Genomic DNA, 18,482 nt, shown 5'->3' on the forward strand with positions numbered 1-18,482 from the left:
TCACAGGGAGGAAGTGCGTGCGTACCTCTGACAATCAGGTGGGCTGCTGCTGAGACACTGTCCACCACAGTGTGTACCATGCACACATACTTCCCAGAATGCTTTAGCTGAATATTCCTGACCATCAGATCACCAGCTGATCCCTGATGGCAATAGAACAGAAAAAGTGTGCAATTTCACAACAATACTAGTGTCTCAAAATAGTCATTCAATGTATATTTTTTCCAAATGTGTAGCACCGTTCATACCACTTATACAGTATACAATATGAAAAGTTTTTTTATCCCATGTATGCTATTGCAGTAGCAGAAAGGTCAGGCTACATACAACAGTGAGAGAAACGAGCAGGTAGGAACATTGGAGTGACACTGATTTCAACACTCCTTGCGTAAAAAACAAAAAAACACTTCCTGAAGTTTAAGAGCTCTGCCAAATGATGCTCACAGTGAAAATGTCAGTGTTATACAGGCCGTTTTAGTGCAGGGTCTTTGTGTGCTCAGCAGACCAGAGGATAAATCCTGTAGTCAGACAGATTTGTGTGCCTTTGTTCACTGGAGTGTCAGGTGATTTACTCATAAGATCAGCAACAGACTGGTTGTTTAATTCTTCATGTCCACAGGTTTTACCTGGCCAGGTCTCCATGTTAAATGCCTTAGTCTTGTCTGAGATGAACAGTGCCTTCAGAAAGTAATCATACCCCTTGACTTATTCCACATTTTGTTGTGTTACAGTCGGGATTCTAAATGGATTAAATACCCCATAATGACAAAGTGAAAACATGTTTTTATAAATGTTTGCAAATTTAATGAAAATAAAACACAGAAATATTCACGCCGCTAAGTCAATACATGTTACAATCACCTTTGGCAGCGATTACAGCTAGGATTCTTTCTGGTAAGTCTCTAAGAGCTTTGCACACCTGGATTGTGTCATATTTGCACATTACAATTTAGTTTTATTCTTCAAGTTCTGTCAAATTGGTTGTTGATCATTACTAGACAGCAATAGATTTAAGCCGATTTAATTCTAAATTGTAACTAGGCCACTTAGGAACAATTCAATGTTGTCTTGGTAAACAACTCCAGTGTATGTTTGGCCTTGTGTTTTAGGTTATTGTCCTGCTGAAAGGTGAATTTGCCTCCCAGTGTCTGTTGGAAAGCAGTCTGAACCAGGTTTTCCTCTAGGATTTTTTCCTGTGCTTACCTCTATTCTGTTTCTTTTATCCTAAAAAAAACACTAGTTCTAGCCAATGACAAGCATACCCATAACATGATTCCGCCGCCGCCACCACAATGTTTAATGTGTTGTGTTGGATTTGCCCCAAACATAACACTGTGTATTCAGGACATAGTGCATTTCTTTGCCAAATTCTTTGCAGTTTTAATTTAGTGCATTATTGCAAACAGGATACATGTGTTGGAATATTTGTATTCTGTATAGGCTTCCTCCTTTTAATTTTGTCATTAAGGTTAGTATTGTGGAGTAACTACAATGTTGTTGATCCATCCTCAGTTCTCCTATCAGAGCCATTAAACTCTTTAACTGTATTAAAGTCACCAATAGCCTCATGGTGAAATCCCTGAGCGGTTTCTTTCCTCTCCAGCAACTGAGTTAGGAAGGACACCTGTATCTTTTTAGTGACTGGGAGTATTGATACACCATCCAAAGTGTAATTCATAACTTCACCATGCTCAAAGGGATATTCAATGTCTGCTTTTTTTACCCATCTACCAATAGGTGCCCTTCTTTGTGAGGCATTGGAAAAACTCCCTGGTTGTTGTGGTTAAATTTCTGTTTGAAATTCACTGCTCGACTGAGATAATAAAGATAATTGTATGTGTGAGGTACAGAGATGAGGTAGTCATTCAAAAATAATGTTAAACACTATTATTGCACATATAGTGAGTCCATGCAACTTATGTGACTTGTTAAGCAAATATTTACTCCTGAATTTATTAAGGCTTGGCATAACATAGAGGTGGAATATTTATTGACTCAAGACATTTCAGCTTTCCTTTTTAATTAATTTGTAAAAATTTGTAAAAACATAATTCCACTTTGACATTATGGGGTATTGTGTGTTGGCCAGTGACACCAAATCTCAATTTAATACATTTTAAATGTAACACAAGAAAATGTGGAAAAAGTCAAGGGGTGTGAATACTTTCTGAACGCACTGTAGGTGTTGATGTAATGATACTGTACAATTCAGGATGCTTGTGTGCGGAGGTTGTAAATATTCTAACATGTTCATATAAGGTGTAGCTTTACTGTCCAAGCTATGAAGCTTGTGAGAAGAGACAACTGTGCGCTGTCTCCTGTACAGTACAGGTAGCAGGTACATACCACTCCTATCATCTCAAAGTGGTCCTGTCTGTTGAAATCGATGAGCTTGCCGTTGAAGAACCACTTAAAGGTGGGATCCAGGGAGGAGTCTCCAGACACTTCACATGGCAACACGATGCTCTCTCCCACAGTGGCATCCACACTCAGCGGTGGAACTGTTATCTTGGTTGGCTCTATTTGAGAATACAGAAAAACAAACACACAGGGTCATGTTTACCTTGAAAATGAATATAAACCTGCTGCTGGACAAAATGTACTGTAGACAAGATGGTTCAATGCAGAGGCAGCCTCCCCTACTACTAGTGTAACAAATTGATCTTAAATTGCTCCCATTGAGAAGTGTCTTCCTCTCAATCCTATTACATGTTTTTTTCATGATGTTTTATTGATATAGTCTTGAGACTGAATAATTCAACTAAATGCAATCATGGTGTCAAATTAAGGAAAAAATCCATGTATAACCATCAGTTATGAGAACAGCCAAATTGAAATATGCAGCAGCAGTAATTTTAAAATTAACATGCAATGTCTGACTTGGATGGAACAGAACATCTCTCTCCTCACTACTATAGATATAGGGATTTTCTACCCTCCGCTGTGTGACCAATAACTCACAGCTGACAAAACCAAGGATGAGTTATGTTTCTGTCAAACCAGCAGGAACATAAAACAACTATACATTTCATTATCAATTTCATGCTTGGCTTAGTTTTTTTCTCTCTCTCTAAACAGGTTTAAACCATCTGCTTAAAAGGTAGTGAAATCTGTGTCCGGAAAAGTACCTTTCACCACCAGAGTAGCAGTACTGCTTGATGTCCCAAAGGGGTTCCTGGCCACACAGGTGTACCTCCCTCCGTCTGATTCGCTGATGTTGCTGATACGGAGAGTTCCGTCCTCCATGATGGTCCGTCTGACAAGAATGAAAGAACAGACAACTGTTGTTATCAGGATCAATAATGATTTGATAGCCCTCACTGGGTTATATAGGGATTCTAAATACTATATTAGTGATTTATAAATGAGGATAAGCATACAATTACATCAACACTTTCACATCACATCCATTCCTAAATCCATGCTGTAGTTTGAACGACAACTATTTCATGAATAAAAACGTAATTATCTGGAAGATTGAATTCTCTACAAGCACATTTGCAGAGAGCAATTATCTTAGTTGAAGCAGAACAGATTTGCTGTAGGGTCGCCATGCTATTGACAGCACAAAAGATTAAATGCGTATTTTAATAGGATACACAGCGGGACACTAAGGCCAAAATGAGGACAGGGGAAGGAGAAGAGAGCAGAATAACGGGGAGAGATGATTCACTAATGGGAATCTTTACCTGCAGCCTTATCGTTATACAACATGTGAGTGATTCCTCACATAACCAGGACAAAAAAAAGACCATGGTTTTAGAAATGTTCACAAAATACAATCCATAGAATGTGTCTTTGGAGGGATGTTGGCATACACTGAGTGTACAAAACATTAGGAACACCTTCCTAAAATTGAGTTGCACCCTCTTTTTCCGTCAGAACAGCCTCAATTCGTTGGGCCATAGATTCTATAAGGTGTCGAAGGAATTCCACAGGGATGCTGGCCTGTGTTGACCCCAGTGCTTCCCACAGTTGTGTCAAGTTGGCTAGATGTTGTTTGGGTGGTGGACCATTCATGATACACACAGGAAACAGTTGAGCGTGAAAAACCCAGCAGCGTGGCAGTTTTGGACACACTCAAACCGAGTGCGCCTGGCACCTACTACCATACCCAGTGCAAAGGAACTTAAATATAAGGCTCCTGAGTGGAGCAGCGGTCTACGGCATTGCATCTCAGTGCTAGAGGTGTCACTACAGATCCTGGTTCGATCCCAAGCTGTATCTCAACCGGCTGTGATTGAGAGTCCCATAGGAAGGCGCACAATTGGCCCAGCGTTGCCCGGGTTAGGGGAGGGTTTGTCCTGGGTAGGCAGTCATTGTACAATAAGAATTTGTTCATATCTGACTTGCCTAGTTAAATAAAAGGTTCTAAAAATATATATATACACGTTGTCTTGCCCATTCACCCTCTGAATGGCACACATACACAATCCATGTCTCAATTGTCTCAAGGCTTAAAAATCTTTTTTTAATCTGTCGACTCCCCTTCATCTACACCAGTGGTTCCCAAACTTTTATGGTCCCGTACCCCTTCAAATATTCAACCTCCAGCTGCGTACCCCCTCTAGCACCAGGGTCAGCGCACTCTCAAATGTTGTTTTTTGCCATCATTGTAAGCCTGCTACACACACACTATACGATACATTTATTAAACATAAGAATGAGTGTGAGTTTGTCACAACCCGACTGGTGGGAAGTGACAAAGAGCTCTAATAGGACCAGGGCACAAATAATAACATAATAATAATCAATAATTTTTCTCTTTATTTAACTATATTACATATAAACCTTATTTGTTCATCGAAAAATGTGAATAACTCACCACAGGTTAATGAGAAGGGTGTGCTAGAAAGGATGCATATAACTCTGCAATGTTGGGTTGTATTGGAGAGAGTCTCAGTCTTAAATTATTTTCCACACACAGTCTGTGTTTGTATTTAGTTTTTTTATGCTAGTGAGGGCCGAGAATCCACTCTCACATAGGTACGTGGTTGCAAAGGGCATCAGTGTCTTAACAGTGCAATTTACCAAGGCAGGATACTCTGAGCACAGCCCAATCCAGAAATCTGGCAGTGGCTTCTGATTAAATTCCATTTTCACACAAGAGACTCTCTTGTTCAGATATCGGTAAGTGGACTGGAGGCAGGGCATGAAAGGGATAATGAATCCAGTTGTTTGTGTCATCCGTTTTAGGACCTGCGTAATTGCGCACCCAACTCACTCATGTGCTTCGCTATATCACATTTGACATTGTAGGTAAGCTTGAGTTCATTTGCACACAAAAAATCATACAATGATGGAAAGACCTGTGTGTTGTCCTTGTTAATGCAGACAGAGAAGAGCTCCAACTTCTTAATCATAGCCTCAATTTTGTCCCGCACATTGAACATAGTGGCGGAGAGTGCCTGTAATCCTAGATTCAGATCATTCAGGCGAGAAAAAACATCACCCAGATAGGCCAGTCATGTGAGAAGCTCGTCATCATGCAAGCAGTCAGAAGAGTGAAAATGATGGTCAGTAAAGAACTTTAAGCTTGTCTCTCAATTAAAAAAACGTGTCCATACTTTGCCCCTTGATAACCAGCGCCACTTCTGTATGTAAAAGCGTTACATGGTCGCTGCCCATATCATTGCATAGCGCAAAAAATACAGGAGAGTTCAGGGGCCTTGCTTTAACAAAGTTAACCATTTTCACTGTAGTGTCCAAAACGTCTTTCAAGCTGTCAGGCATTTCCTTGGCAGCAAGAGCCTCTCGGTGGATGCTGCAGTGTACCCAAGTGGTCAGGAGCAACTGCTTGCACGCGTCGTTACCACTCAACTATGTCTCCCTGTCATGCGTTTTTGCGCCATCAGTACAGATACCAACATGAGCAACAGCTACTTTTGGCTACATACGGACCGTTAGTGGAATTCCCGCGAGAGAGTAACAGTTCATGTGATTGGTTGTTAATTATTTAACCGCCTGCTACCGACCCCCCTCAGCTCCAGCTGTGCCCTGGACACCATTTGTGAATTGATCGCCCCGTATCTAGCTTCAGAGTTTGTTCTGTTAGGTGACCTAAACTGGGATATGCTTCACACCCGGGCAGTCCTACATCTAAGCTAGATGCCCTCAATCTCACACAAATCATCAAGGAACCCACCAGGTACAACCTAAATCCGTAAACATGGGCACCCTCATAGACATTATCCTGACCAACTGCCCTCCAAATACACCTCTGCTTGTCTTCAATCAGGATCTCAGCGATCCACTGCCTCATTGCCTGTATCCGCTACGGGTCCGCGGTCAAACCCATCATCCACTGTCAACGCTCCTAAACACTTCTGCGAGCAGGCCTTTCTAATTGACCTGGCGGGTATCCTGGAAGGATATTGACCTCATCCCGTCAGTTGAGGATGCCTGGTTCATTCTTTAAAAGTAACTTCCTCACAATCTTAGATAAGCATGCCCCGTTCAAAAAATGCAGAACTAAGAACAGATATAGCCCTTGGTTCACTCCAGACTCTGACTGCCCTCGACCAGCATAAAAACATCCTGTGGCGGACTGCAATAGCATCGAATAGTCCCAGCGATATGCAACTGTTCAGGGAAGTCAGGCCCAATACACACAGTCAGTCAGGAAAGCAAAGGCTAGCTTTTTTCAAGCAGAAATTTGCATCCTGTAGCTCTAACTCCAAAAAGTTCTGGGACACTGTAAAAGTCCAATGGAGAACAAGAGCACCTCCTCCAGCTGCCCACTGCACTGAGGCTAGGTAACCACGGTCACCACCGATCAATCATGATAATCTAAAACTTCAACAAGCATTTCTCAACGGCTGGCCATGCCTTCCACTGGCTACTCCAACCTCGGCCAACAGCTCCGCCCCCTCCCCCCGCAGCTACTCCCCAAGGCGTCCCCAGCTTCCTTTACCCAAATCCAGATAGCAGATGTTCTGAAAGAGCTGCAAACACCTGGACCCATACACAAATCAGCTGGGCTTGACAATCTAGACCTCTATTTCTGAAACTATCGCCGCCATTGTCGCAAACCCCTATTACCAGCCTGTTCAACTCTCTTTCATATCATCTGAGATCCCAAGGATTGAAAAGCTGCCACGGTCCATCCCCCTCTTCAAAGGGGGAGACACCCTGGACCCAAACTGTTACAGACCTATATCCATCCTGCCCTGCCTATCTAAGGTCTTCGAAAGCAAAGTCAACAAACAGATCACTGACCATCTCGAATCCCACCGTACCTTCTCCGCTGTGCAATCCGGTTTCCGAGCCGGTCACGGGTGCACCTCAGCCACGCTCAAGGTACTAAATGATATCATAACCGCCATCGATAAAAGACAGTACTGTGCAGCCGTCTTCATCGACCTGGCCAAGGCTTTCGACTCTGTCAATCACCATATTCTTATCGGCAGACTCAGTAGCCTCGGTTTTTCTGATGACTGCCTTGCCTGGTTCACCAACTACTTTGCAGACAGAGTTCACTGTGTCAAATCGGAGGGCATGTTGTCCGGTCCTCTGGCAGTCTCTATGGGGTACCACAGGGTTCAATTCTCGGGCCGACTCTTTTCTCTATATATATCAATGATGTTGCTCTTGCTGCGGGCGATTCCCTAATCCACCTCTACACAGATGACACCATTCTGTATACTTCTGGCCCTTCCTTGGACACTGTGCTATCTAACCTCCAAACGAGCTTCAATGCCATACAACACTCCTTCCGTGGCCTCCAACTGCTCTTAAACGCTAGTTAAACCAAATGCATGCTTTTCAACCGTTCGCTGCCTGCACCCGCCCGCCCGACTAGCATCACCACCMTGGACGGTTCCGACCTAGAATATGTGGACATCTATAAATACTTAGGTGTCTGGCTAGACTGTAAACTCTCCTTCCAGACTCATATTAAACATCTCCAATCCAAAATCAAATCAAGAATCGGCTTTCTATTTCGCAACAAAGCCTCCTTCACTCACGCCGCAAAACTTACCCTAGTAAAACTGACTATCCTACCGATCCTCGACATTGGCGATGTCATCTACAAAATAGCTTCCAATACTCTACTCAGCAAACTAGATGCAGTTTATCATACTGCCATCCGTTTTGTTACTAAAACACCTTATACCACCCACCACTGCGACCTGTATGCTCTAGTCGGCTGTCCCTCGCTGCATATTCCTCGCCAGACCCACTGGCTCAAGGTCATCTATAAGTCCATGCTAGGTAAAGCTCCACCTTATCTCAGTTCACTGGTCACGATAACACCCACCCGTAGCACGCGCTCCAGCAGGTATATCTCACTGATCATCCCAAAAGCCAACACCTCATTTGGCCGCCTTTCCTTCCAGTTCTCTGCTGCCTGTGACTGGAACGAATTGCAAAAATCGCTGAAGTTGGAGACTTTTATTTCCCTCACCAACTTCAAACATCTGCTATCTGAGCAGCTAACCGATCGCTGCAGCTGTACATAGTCCATCTGTAAACAGCCCACCCAATTTACCTACCTCATCCCCTTACTGTTTTTATTTATTTACTTTTCTGCTCTTTTGCACACCAGTATCTCTACTTGTACATTGATCATCTGATGATTTATCACTCCAGTGTTAATCTGCTAAATTGTAATTATTCGCTCCTATGGCCTATTTATTGCCCACCTCCTCATGCCTTTTGCACACAATGTATATAGACAATTTTTTTTCCCTACTGTGTTATTGACTTGTTTATTGTTTACTCCATGTGTAACTCTGTGTTGTTGTCTGTTCACACTGCTATGCGTTTATCTTGGCCAGGTCGCAGTTGTAAATGAGAACTTGTTCTCAACTAGCCTACCTGGTTAAATAAAGGTGAAATAAAATAAAATAAATAAATACAAATTTGACTATTCTACCTGTATTTGACATTGCGTTGTTATTTCGCTGAACACTAGATGGTTTAATTAAAGGCTACTCAGGCGAGAAAAAAAACTCACCCAAATGTATAGCCCCGTTGGAAAATATAAATGGACTGTTTGAAAATGTGAATAAAAAAGTAATGTGAATCACATTTTTATTTGGCGTACCCCCGACGGCATTGCGCGTACCCCTGAAGTATGCGCAAATATGACTCATATTACAGAGCATGCAGTAAAGCTTCGTATGCCACCGATTTTTGCTTTGTAGCACCTACAGATGAAACATTATGGACTTAAAGAAGGCCTGGGTGAGACCAAAATTGATTAATTATTTCTCAATTATGCTTTTAGATACAAATGTAATGTAAAAAGATGTAAAAAATCCTTCCTCCAAAGGACCATTCTATGTATTCAATTTCATGAAAATCCACCATGTGTGAGATCCTATCGAAACACTAAAATACATTTCCAAAAGGTAATGAAAGCAGATAGGACTAGAGAGCCGTCTCTCTTGTAGCTGGGTGTATGGACTCAGTGAGAAACCAAGGAAACTAGAGCAACAATGGTTGAAAGGCACATGACTGAAATACTAATCAGGGACCATTTAGAGCTGGGCAATTTTTTTCTCTCTATTACGATAAATTGACTGAAGTATCACAATAACGATAAATGGAAGGATAAGTTTATAACATAAACGTGTGCACCGGTTAGCCTACACTTTAAAAGGTGCTATCTAGAACCTAAAAGGGTTCTTCCTCTGTCCCCATTAGAGAACCCTTTGAAGAACCATTTTCGGTTCCAGTTAGATCCTTTTTGGTTCCAGGTAGAACCCTATTGGGTTGCATGTAGAACCCCTTCCACAGAGGGTTCTACATGGATCAGCAGGTAGCTTAGTGGTTAGAGCATTGGACTAGTAACCGAAAGGTTGCACGATCGAATCCCCGAGCTGACAAGGTGAAAATCTGTCGCTCTGCCCCTGAACAAGGTAGTTAACCCACTGTTCCCCGGTAGGCCGTCATTGAAAATAAGAATTTGTTCTTAACTGACTTGCCTAGTTAAATAAAAGTTAAAAAAGGGGTTCTCCTATGGAGACAGCCAAAGACTCCTTTTGGAACCCTTTTTTCTAAGAGTGTACTTTTGGATTATTACCGTACCCTTAGAACTACTACTTTGAATGTTGTAACTATCCATTGTAACTATCCATTGTAGCCGACATAAGCAGACTTACAGTATTTCATTGAAAACTTCACATTTCACTAGTATAGGCTACTTATGACAGTAAAATGTCCTCGATAAATGGTTGGTACGGTCGGTGTCGAAAACTTTTCTGTTTATCGTCCCAGCTCTAGTACCATTGTTCTCTTTGATAATATTGACTTAATCTATTTGCGACATAATCCCCAATTATGTAAAGTGTAAACTAGATTAAAAAGTGGTTTATGTCATACATCACAAAAGCAACCTCATAACACAGCAGTGGTTTCTATTCATTGTTTGCCATATTCCACAAACACCAGAGGCCACGGGGTATCTAATGCTTGTACGTTATTTTAGAACGAACACAATGTAAACACATGCATAAATGATGCTGAGAACTCCTAGCTATCGTGCCCTTCTGTTTCAGCAAATCAAACACAAAGGCTGTGAGCTGCAAGCTCAGAAATCAAACAATTTCACTGCAGCTCTTAAAAATAAATACGTATTCACTCCAGCTGAGCTGAGAACCAGAGAGCATATCTGACACAGGGTGCTTTGCGCTGATTTATTGACAAAAATATCAAACATTGAGTGATGGAGGCGCGTTGAGAACATGACCTGAGGGGCAATGAGCTGCAAAACAAATACAAAACGTAAAGAACTATCTGCTTTAAGAAAGAAACGCCGTTCCACGCCGTGCATTTTCTATTCTCGTCCAGATGCACAGCCTGTGTAATCACTTCTTTCTCCTTTTCCCCATGACCGCTCCGTGGAATATGATACAGTAACTAATCAATCGCTCTGCTCACATGTTGAGGCAGGACCACTGAGTTACGGAAATACTATGGAAATGTGGCAGCACATATTGATTCGGGCCACAGCCCTAAAGCAGGAGACTAAGGAGAATAACATAGCAGTATCACCAAGACTCCTGTTCACAATCCGTCTGACTCAACCACACCACCCAAATTAAAGATGCAGAATTGGAGGGAGTATATGCCGGGGTGTGAGAGGAGTACAATAAACAGAATACTGCTGGTGAGAATAAGCTCTCACCTTTTCCCCCTCTCCTTCTCTCAACCACTCACGCACACACACACACACACACACACACACAAACGTACACACACACACACACCAGTATATAGCTGCTGAGTGAGATTAGAGCGTAAATCATAACATGGGTGACTCATAAGGTAGGCAGTAGTATACTGGACATACACTGAGTATACCAAACATTAAGAACACCTTCCCAATATTGCTCGGCATGCCCTTTTGCCCTCAGAACAGCCTCAATTTGTCACGGCATGGACTCTACAAGTTGTCGAAAGCATTCCACAGGGATGCTGGCCCATGCTGACGTTAATGCTTCCCACAGTGGTGTCAAGTTGGCTGGGTGTCCTTTGGGTGGTGGACCACCCTTGATATGTGAAACTGTTGAGCGTGAAAAATCCAGCAGCCTTGCAGTTCTTGACACAAACCGGTTTGCCTGGGAACTACTACCATAACACGTTCAAAGGCACTTCAAATCTTTTGTCTTGCCCATTCACCCTCTGAATGGCAAACATGCATAATTCATGTCTCATTTGTCTCAAGGCTTCAAAATCTTTAACCTGTATCCTACCCTTCATCTAAATTGATGGAAGTGGATCAAACAAGTGACATCAATTATGGGATCATAGCTTTCACCTGAATTCACCTGGTCAGTCTGTGTCATGGAAAGAGCAGGTGTTCTTAATGTTTTGTATACTCAGTGTATTATTCTCCCGCCCAGGCCTCTCCAACCCTGTTCCTGGAGAGCTACCCTCCTGTAGGTTTTCACTTCAAACCCAGTTGTAACTAACCTGGTTCAGCTTATCAACCAGCTAATTACTAGAAGCAGGTGCGCTAGATTAGGGTTGGAGCAAAAACCTACAGGATGGTAGCTCTCCAGGAACAGGGTTGGAGAGGCCTGCTCCAGCCATTGGTCCACAGCGTACTCTTGGCCGGAGTCTTTCTTCCAGATGACTGCAGGGCCACATTTAGTACAGTAATTCCCCTGAGGTTAGTGTAGCTTCAGCAGCAGGGCCATGCTGCAGTGACACCATCCACACAACCCTTCTGGGGCTATGACCAGTACCTCAAATACACTTGTGAGCTGTGAACCCGTGAAGCTGTGAGGCTTACATGAGAGGTTACAAGGAAGCATCTATAGCCACTGCTGAATACAAGATTGAAAGACCAAGGTCATAATCAACATAAAGCCCCTACCATAACTGTCACAGAACATCCCTGAATTCAGAGACATACAGAGAGCGATACAGGTCTTTGACATCAGCAAAAAGAGAGGGTGTTAGCACCAAAAAAAACACTTGTCAACGTCAGTCCTCGTAAGTAGAGACATAGGGGTGAGTCCTAGAGGCTAGCACGGCCCCAGGAGAAGGGCCCTTTTACACGTGCCATCAATGGCATGAGCAGCGACGCGTACTGTTACTACGGCTGTTACTGTACCTTGTGCTGTCCTTCAGAAACTCTCCCCCTCTCCGCCAGGAGATGGAGGCCCTAGGGGACGCATGGGGACGGCACTCCATGATCACCTCCCCCCCTCTCTGGATCAGCATGGACTTCTTCACAGGACTGCTGGAGAAGTCGGGTGAAGAGGCTGTATGGGGAACAGAACAAACCCTGTTGCTACCATTCTGTTCTCGTTGACAAGGCACAGCAGCTAGCTATCGCATGTACTGTATGCATTAGCCAAACTGTCAAACGCATCCTAGTCAATTATATAAATTGTATTTCATGAAAAACCACTGGTTGGCTTTCTTTATCAAGTAAATATGCAAATGTGCCTAAAAACCATGGCTCTGCTAATATTCACTGTTTTTGTTAATTTTCTTCTGGAGTTGGTTCTGCCTACTGACAGTGATTCTACACAAATGTCTTGACCTTGCGGTGTCTCTGGCTTCAACTTTCTAAACAAGACAGAACAAACACTCCAGACTAGAGTCCTCCGGACATGCTTACCTACAACTTTGAGTTCAGCGCTGGCATAGATGGCGCCATGTTCGTTCTCTGCCAGACACTGGTACATACCAGAGTCCAACAGGTTGATCCTGGATACGGCCAATCGTCCACCTTCTACCAGTATCCTGTCCTGGTGACAAGAGAGATACACCCTCATTAACACACTTTAGTATGGGATGTGTGATAAAACTATGTTTAAATGGATACTTTTAGAAATGCATAACCTAGGAAGATTAGTATTTGAACAATACAAATGTTCATACAAACTGTCAACTACAATTTAGATATTTTTTGCAAAAAATAGATTTAGCAAAAAAAAAAAAATGTCAATCAGGATTTTTCTGCAGTGTAATATGGATATCATCTATCTTATGATAGTGTGACCTTTGCAGCAAACCTTGTGACGGGTAGACTTTTGAAATAATAACCGGCTTAATGTTTGATCTCATGCCTTTGATCTGAGATGAAAAAGGGTCTTAAGATGGGTAGAGTAGTTCTTAATGGAATATAACAATGACACATACAAATGCTCAGTACAATGTTTAGCAAGTCATTCTCACCTCCAGCACCAAGGGCTCCCCGTTCTTCAGCCATCTGTACACAGGTTCAGGCTTACCGCTCGCCTTGCACTCCCACTGGAGATTAGCCTCGATGGCCATATGAACATCTTTCAACGTCTGGACCCACTGCAGATGTTCAACACCTGGAGAATAAAGAACACGATTTAGTAACAAAATGTCAGCCTTTATATTGACAGTTCCAATGCAAAACTGTTTTGTTGGGGGGGGGGGGGGCTTAAGTCGTCCTAAAATAAATAATGGCACAAACAATAGCTCTATGGAAGAGCTGGAAGCTGCCCTAAGCTTGGGATGCCATTTGTATTTTTCTCTAAGGACCAACTGGCTATTGGCAGTATTCAAGTTGGCAAGACAACGGCTTAGCTACTTCAGAATGACTAAACAGAAAGGTTAATTGGTACAAATTAATTCCAGATTATCCTGTCATTATAATGGCCTTTCATACAGCAAAAGGTTTTCCAGGCCTGACTCATTATCCATAATTTATCCATAATTTATGGACTCTAAATTTTAATTAGACTTGTTTAGCTAAACGTTGACAAAAGATAGATAAACCCATTACCATTCAAGGAATTGTTAGTTTTTATTAGTTATATTTAGGGATTTAAAGTTGAAAACCACTTATTGGTTTGAATTGTTTCATTATTACATAAACAGGCATTTATAAGCCTGGGAATTTTGGGGGGGAAATCCTGTACTCTTCTGAACAGTTAAATTAATTATCACCTATCACAAAAGCAACATACAACTGTTAATCTATATACGTTGTGAGTGATCATACTCTGGAATATGAGTTGTCCTTTGGCAACGTTCTTTCCTCTGGAGTTCTCTGCAACACACTCATATACACCAGCATCCTCCGGTCTGAAATATGGTATTTCCAGGACCCCGTTGGAATGGTTGATTTTGATCTTGCCAGGGAGGGGATTCCCATCTGTTCTCCTCCATGTGATGGAAGGCACTGGGCTGGAGAGGTCAGGCAGGAAAGGTCACCACAGGCACATGCTTCATACTGACACTTAGTATTAATACATTAGCTGCCAGACATAGATATCTAACATTGTTGTGTGTCATGGGAGATGTCTGGCCAATGACTAATACAGTACATTCTCAGAATCTGAAATTCCATATGCAAAGACTATGTGATGCTGCTACAGTGTGCTTGCTAATGATCTCAGTTGATTAATGGTTACCCAAACTATCTGCACTGACCCTATCTTGCAATGACTCTATGCACACCTTCCTAATATTGAGTTGCACCCCCACACCCCACCCCCTGTTTTGCCCTCAGAAGAGAACAGCCTCGATTCGTTGGGGCACGGACTATACAAGGTGTCGAAAGCATTCAACAGGGATGCTGGCCCATGTTGACTCCAATGGTTCCCACAGTTGTGTCAAGTTGTCTGGATGTCCTTTGGCTGGTGGACCATTTTTGATACACACGGGAAACTGTTAATTGTGAAAAACCGAGCAGCGTTGTAGTTATTGACACAAACCGGTGCGCCTACTACCTACTACCATACCCCGTTCAAAAGAACATAAATCTTTTGTCTTGCCCATTCATCCTCTGAATGGCACACATACACAATCCATGTCTTTATTGTCTCAAGGTTTAAAAATCATTCTACATAGAATAAATCAATAAGGGATCATAGATTTCACCTCGATTCACATGGTCAGTCTATGCCATACACACTATATACACACTCACACACAAAACCCACACACACACACATAACACACCCATTTTTACACTCATCATTTGCTGCTGCTACTCTGTTCTTTATTTTATTATTATCAATCCTGATACCTAGTCACTTTACCCTGCCTTCATGTACATTTCTATCTCAAATTACCTTGTACCTCTGCACATTGATCTGGTACTGGTACTCCCTGTATATAACTCCACATTGATCTGGTACTCCCTGTATATAGCTCCACATTGATCTGGTAGTGGTACTCCCTGTATATAACTCCACATTGATCTGGTACTGGTACTCCCTGTATATAGCTCCACATTGATCTGGTACTGGTACTCCCTGTATATAGCTCCATTCTTGTGTATTTTATTCCTCTTGTGTTACCGTTTTTCTTTTTAGGTATTTTAAAAACAACTCTGCATTGTTGGGAAGGGCTCGAAAGCAAGCATTTCACGGTTAAGTCCACACCCGTTGTAAACGCTGCATGTGAGAAATCCAATTTTATTTTATTTGAGACCTACTTTCCTAAGGCGAAACATTCCAGTTTCACTGATGATCCTTTGGTGACATGAAGACTTTCGGGGAACTGAACTTCAATCTTTGGCTCATACTCTCCCATTACAGCTGTGTGAGGTGGAAGAACATCACATTAATTCAAACACAAAATGAACATTGCATTCTATAATTCAAATCAAATGCAAGAACTGTGGGACAGAGCAGGTTGGTAAAGGGCAAGCCTGCGTGTTAATATGCCTTACAACATCTCTGCTCCAGCTCAAATCTTAAGTGGCACACACTGTATAATCACTGGTAATGGGGTTGGGGAGGTGAATCTCACTGTGCAGAAATGTGTTTGTGTGCACGTGCACGTGTGGGCGTGTTTCTGTGTGTGTCTATGCACTCTATATTTCCGGATATGTAAATGCGTAAACGTGTCTTTTCATGCAGAGGGAGAGATGGCTTTTCATGCCGCGTTCAAAACAACTGGGAACTCTGAAAAAAACGAGCTCCGACAGAAAAATCGCTTTCAGCGGTCATCCAACTCCGGACTCATTCTAGAGCTCCAGTTTTCCGACCTGAAGATCACTGGCGTCATGATTGAACCGTGTATTCTTCCCAGTTGTTCCCAGTTGTTTTGAACGCGGCATCAGACCTACAGCTCTGTAGCGTGAATACTGCACAACCCCGATCCTGAGCAGCAGCTAAACAAACACTGTTGCGCTCAAGACGACTGATTTATCTCCTTAGCTTTCACTCCCCACAACGGTACAGGCAAGTTCAGCATGCAGGATAAGCAGAAGCCAGTGGAAGCAGTGGAGCATGCTCACCGTCCCTGCGCAGCTCCACGGGGGTGGGCGAGCTGTACACGGTGGCGTTGGTCATCATGTTCCTCACCACACACGTGTAGTTCCCCACATCAGAGGCCTCCACCTTGGCGATATACAGGTTGCCGGTCCTCTGGGAGACGAAGCGGCGGGTATCCTGCAGCAGGAAACTTGGGCGTCCGTTGAAAACCCACGAGTATTTCATCTCTGCAGAGGAAGAGCACAGACAGCGACCGCAGAGGATCGTGGGTATTGACAAAGGAAGAGATACTTGTGCCAATGACATTACAAAATCTGCCAGTGTGGTGAAACTAAGAATAGACAAGAGATCAGGTTAGATTATTGTACCTGTACTGTAGCTATAAAAAGGATGGAGACATGCAGTAGTTGCATCTTATAATATCTATTAACATTGCATTTAGACAGTGTAATGAGACTTTGCCATTTCCAATGCCAGATATGTGCAGGGGCAGTTCACAAAACAGTTACACTAAACAGATGGTAGCACATCCATGGCAGTCATGGCATTCTAGTCTGTGCCTACTGTTGCCCATCGACATACTCAACAGCAGTATTTCAAACAGTTTAGAATTTAATAATGCATCAAATCAAATCAATCATATCAAATCAAATTTTATTAGTCACATACACATGGTTAGCAGATGTTAATGCGAGTGTAGCGAAATGCTTGTGCTTCTAGTTCCGACAATGCAGTAATAACCAACAGTAATCTAACCTAACAATTCCACGCTACTACCTTACACACACACACAAGTGTGAAGGGATAAAGAATATGTACATAAAGATATATGGATGAGTGGTGGTACAGAACGGCATGGCAGATGCAGTAGATGGTATAGATGTACCTGGTATATACATATGAGATATGAGTACTGTAGGGTATGTAAACATAAAGTGGCATAGTTTAAAGTGGCTAGTGGTACATGTATTGCATAAAGATGGCAAGATGCAGTAGATGATATAGAGTACAGTATATACATATGAGATGGGTATGTAGGGTATGTAAACATAGTATTAGTGGCATTGCTTAAAGTGGCTAGTGGGTACAATTTTACATAATTTCCATCAATTCCCATTTTTAAAGTGGCTGGAGTTGAGTCAGTATGTTGGCAGCGGCCGCTAAATGTTGTGTGCTGTGTTTAACAGTCTGATGGCTTGAGATAGAAGCTGTTTTTCAGTCTCTCGGTCCCTGCTTTGATGCACCTGTACTGACCTCGCCTTCTGGATGATAGCGGGGTGACAGGCAGTGGCTTGGGTGGTGTGTTGTCCTTGATGATCTTATGGCCGCTCCTGTGACATCGGGTGTGATAGGTGTCCTGGAGGGCAGGTAGTTTGCCCCTGGTGATGCGTTCTGCAGACCTCACTACCCTCTGGAGAGCCTTACGGTTGGGGCGGAGCAGTTGCCGTACCAGGCGGTGATACAGCCCGACAGGATGCTCTCGATTGTGCATCTGTAGAAGTTTGTGAGTGCTTTTGGTGACAAGCCGATTTCTTCAGCCTCCTGAGGTAGAAGAGGCGCTGCTGCGCCTTTTCACAACCTGTCTGTTGTGGGTGGACCAATTCAGTTTGTCCGTGATGTGTACACCGAGGAACTTAAAACTTCCACCTTCTCCACTACTGACCCGTCGATGTGGATAGGGGGTGCTCCCTCTGCTGTTTCCTGAAGTCCACAATCATCTCCTTTTGTTTGAGTGTTGAGTATTGAGGTTATTTCCTCACCACACTCGAGGGCCCTCACCTCTCTCCTGTAGGCCGTCTCGTCGTTGTTGGTGATCAA

The 18,482-nt window shown here is 42.9% G+C and overlaps 1 protein-coding gene across 1 annotated transcript in view; it reads right to left on the reverse strand.

Moving 5' to 3' along the window:
- LOC111969840 (contactin-4) overlaps positions 1 to 18,482 on the reverse strand; it is an 87,411-nt gene that overhangs the window by 9,429 nt on the left and 59,500 nt on the right. The window contains exons 6-14 of the mRNA XM_023996150.1: positions 16,688 to 16,891; positions 15,881 to 15,983; positions 14,441 to 14,625; positions 13,642 to 13,784; positions 13,082 to 13,211; positions 12,569 to 12,719; positions 3,129 to 3,256; positions 2,347 to 2,519; positions 26 to 143 (exon numbers count right to left, since the gene is read on the reverse strand). Of these exons, the coding sequence (XP_023851918.1) occupies positions 26 to 143; positions 2,347 to 2,519; positions 3,129 to 3,256; positions 12,569 to 12,719; positions 13,082 to 13,211; positions 13,642 to 13,784; positions 14,441 to 14,625; positions 15,881 to 15,983; positions 16,688 to 16,891 (1,335 nt within the window). The remainder of the gene's footprint in view (positions 1 to 25; positions 144 to 2,346; positions 2,520 to 3,128; positions 3,257 to 12,568; positions 12,720 to 13,081; positions 13,212 to 13,641; positions 13,785 to 14,440; positions 14,626 to 15,880; positions 15,984 to 16,687; positions 16,892 to 18,482) is intronic.

Source organism: Salvelinus sp. IW2-2015, linkage group LG11 (genome assembly GCF_002910315.2).
Source record: "Salvelinus sp. IW2-2015 linkage group LG11, ASM291031v2, whole genome shotgun sequence".
NCBI lineage: Eukaryota > Metazoa > Chordata > Actinopteri > Salmoniformes > Salmonidae > Salvelinus > Salvelinus sp. IW2-2015.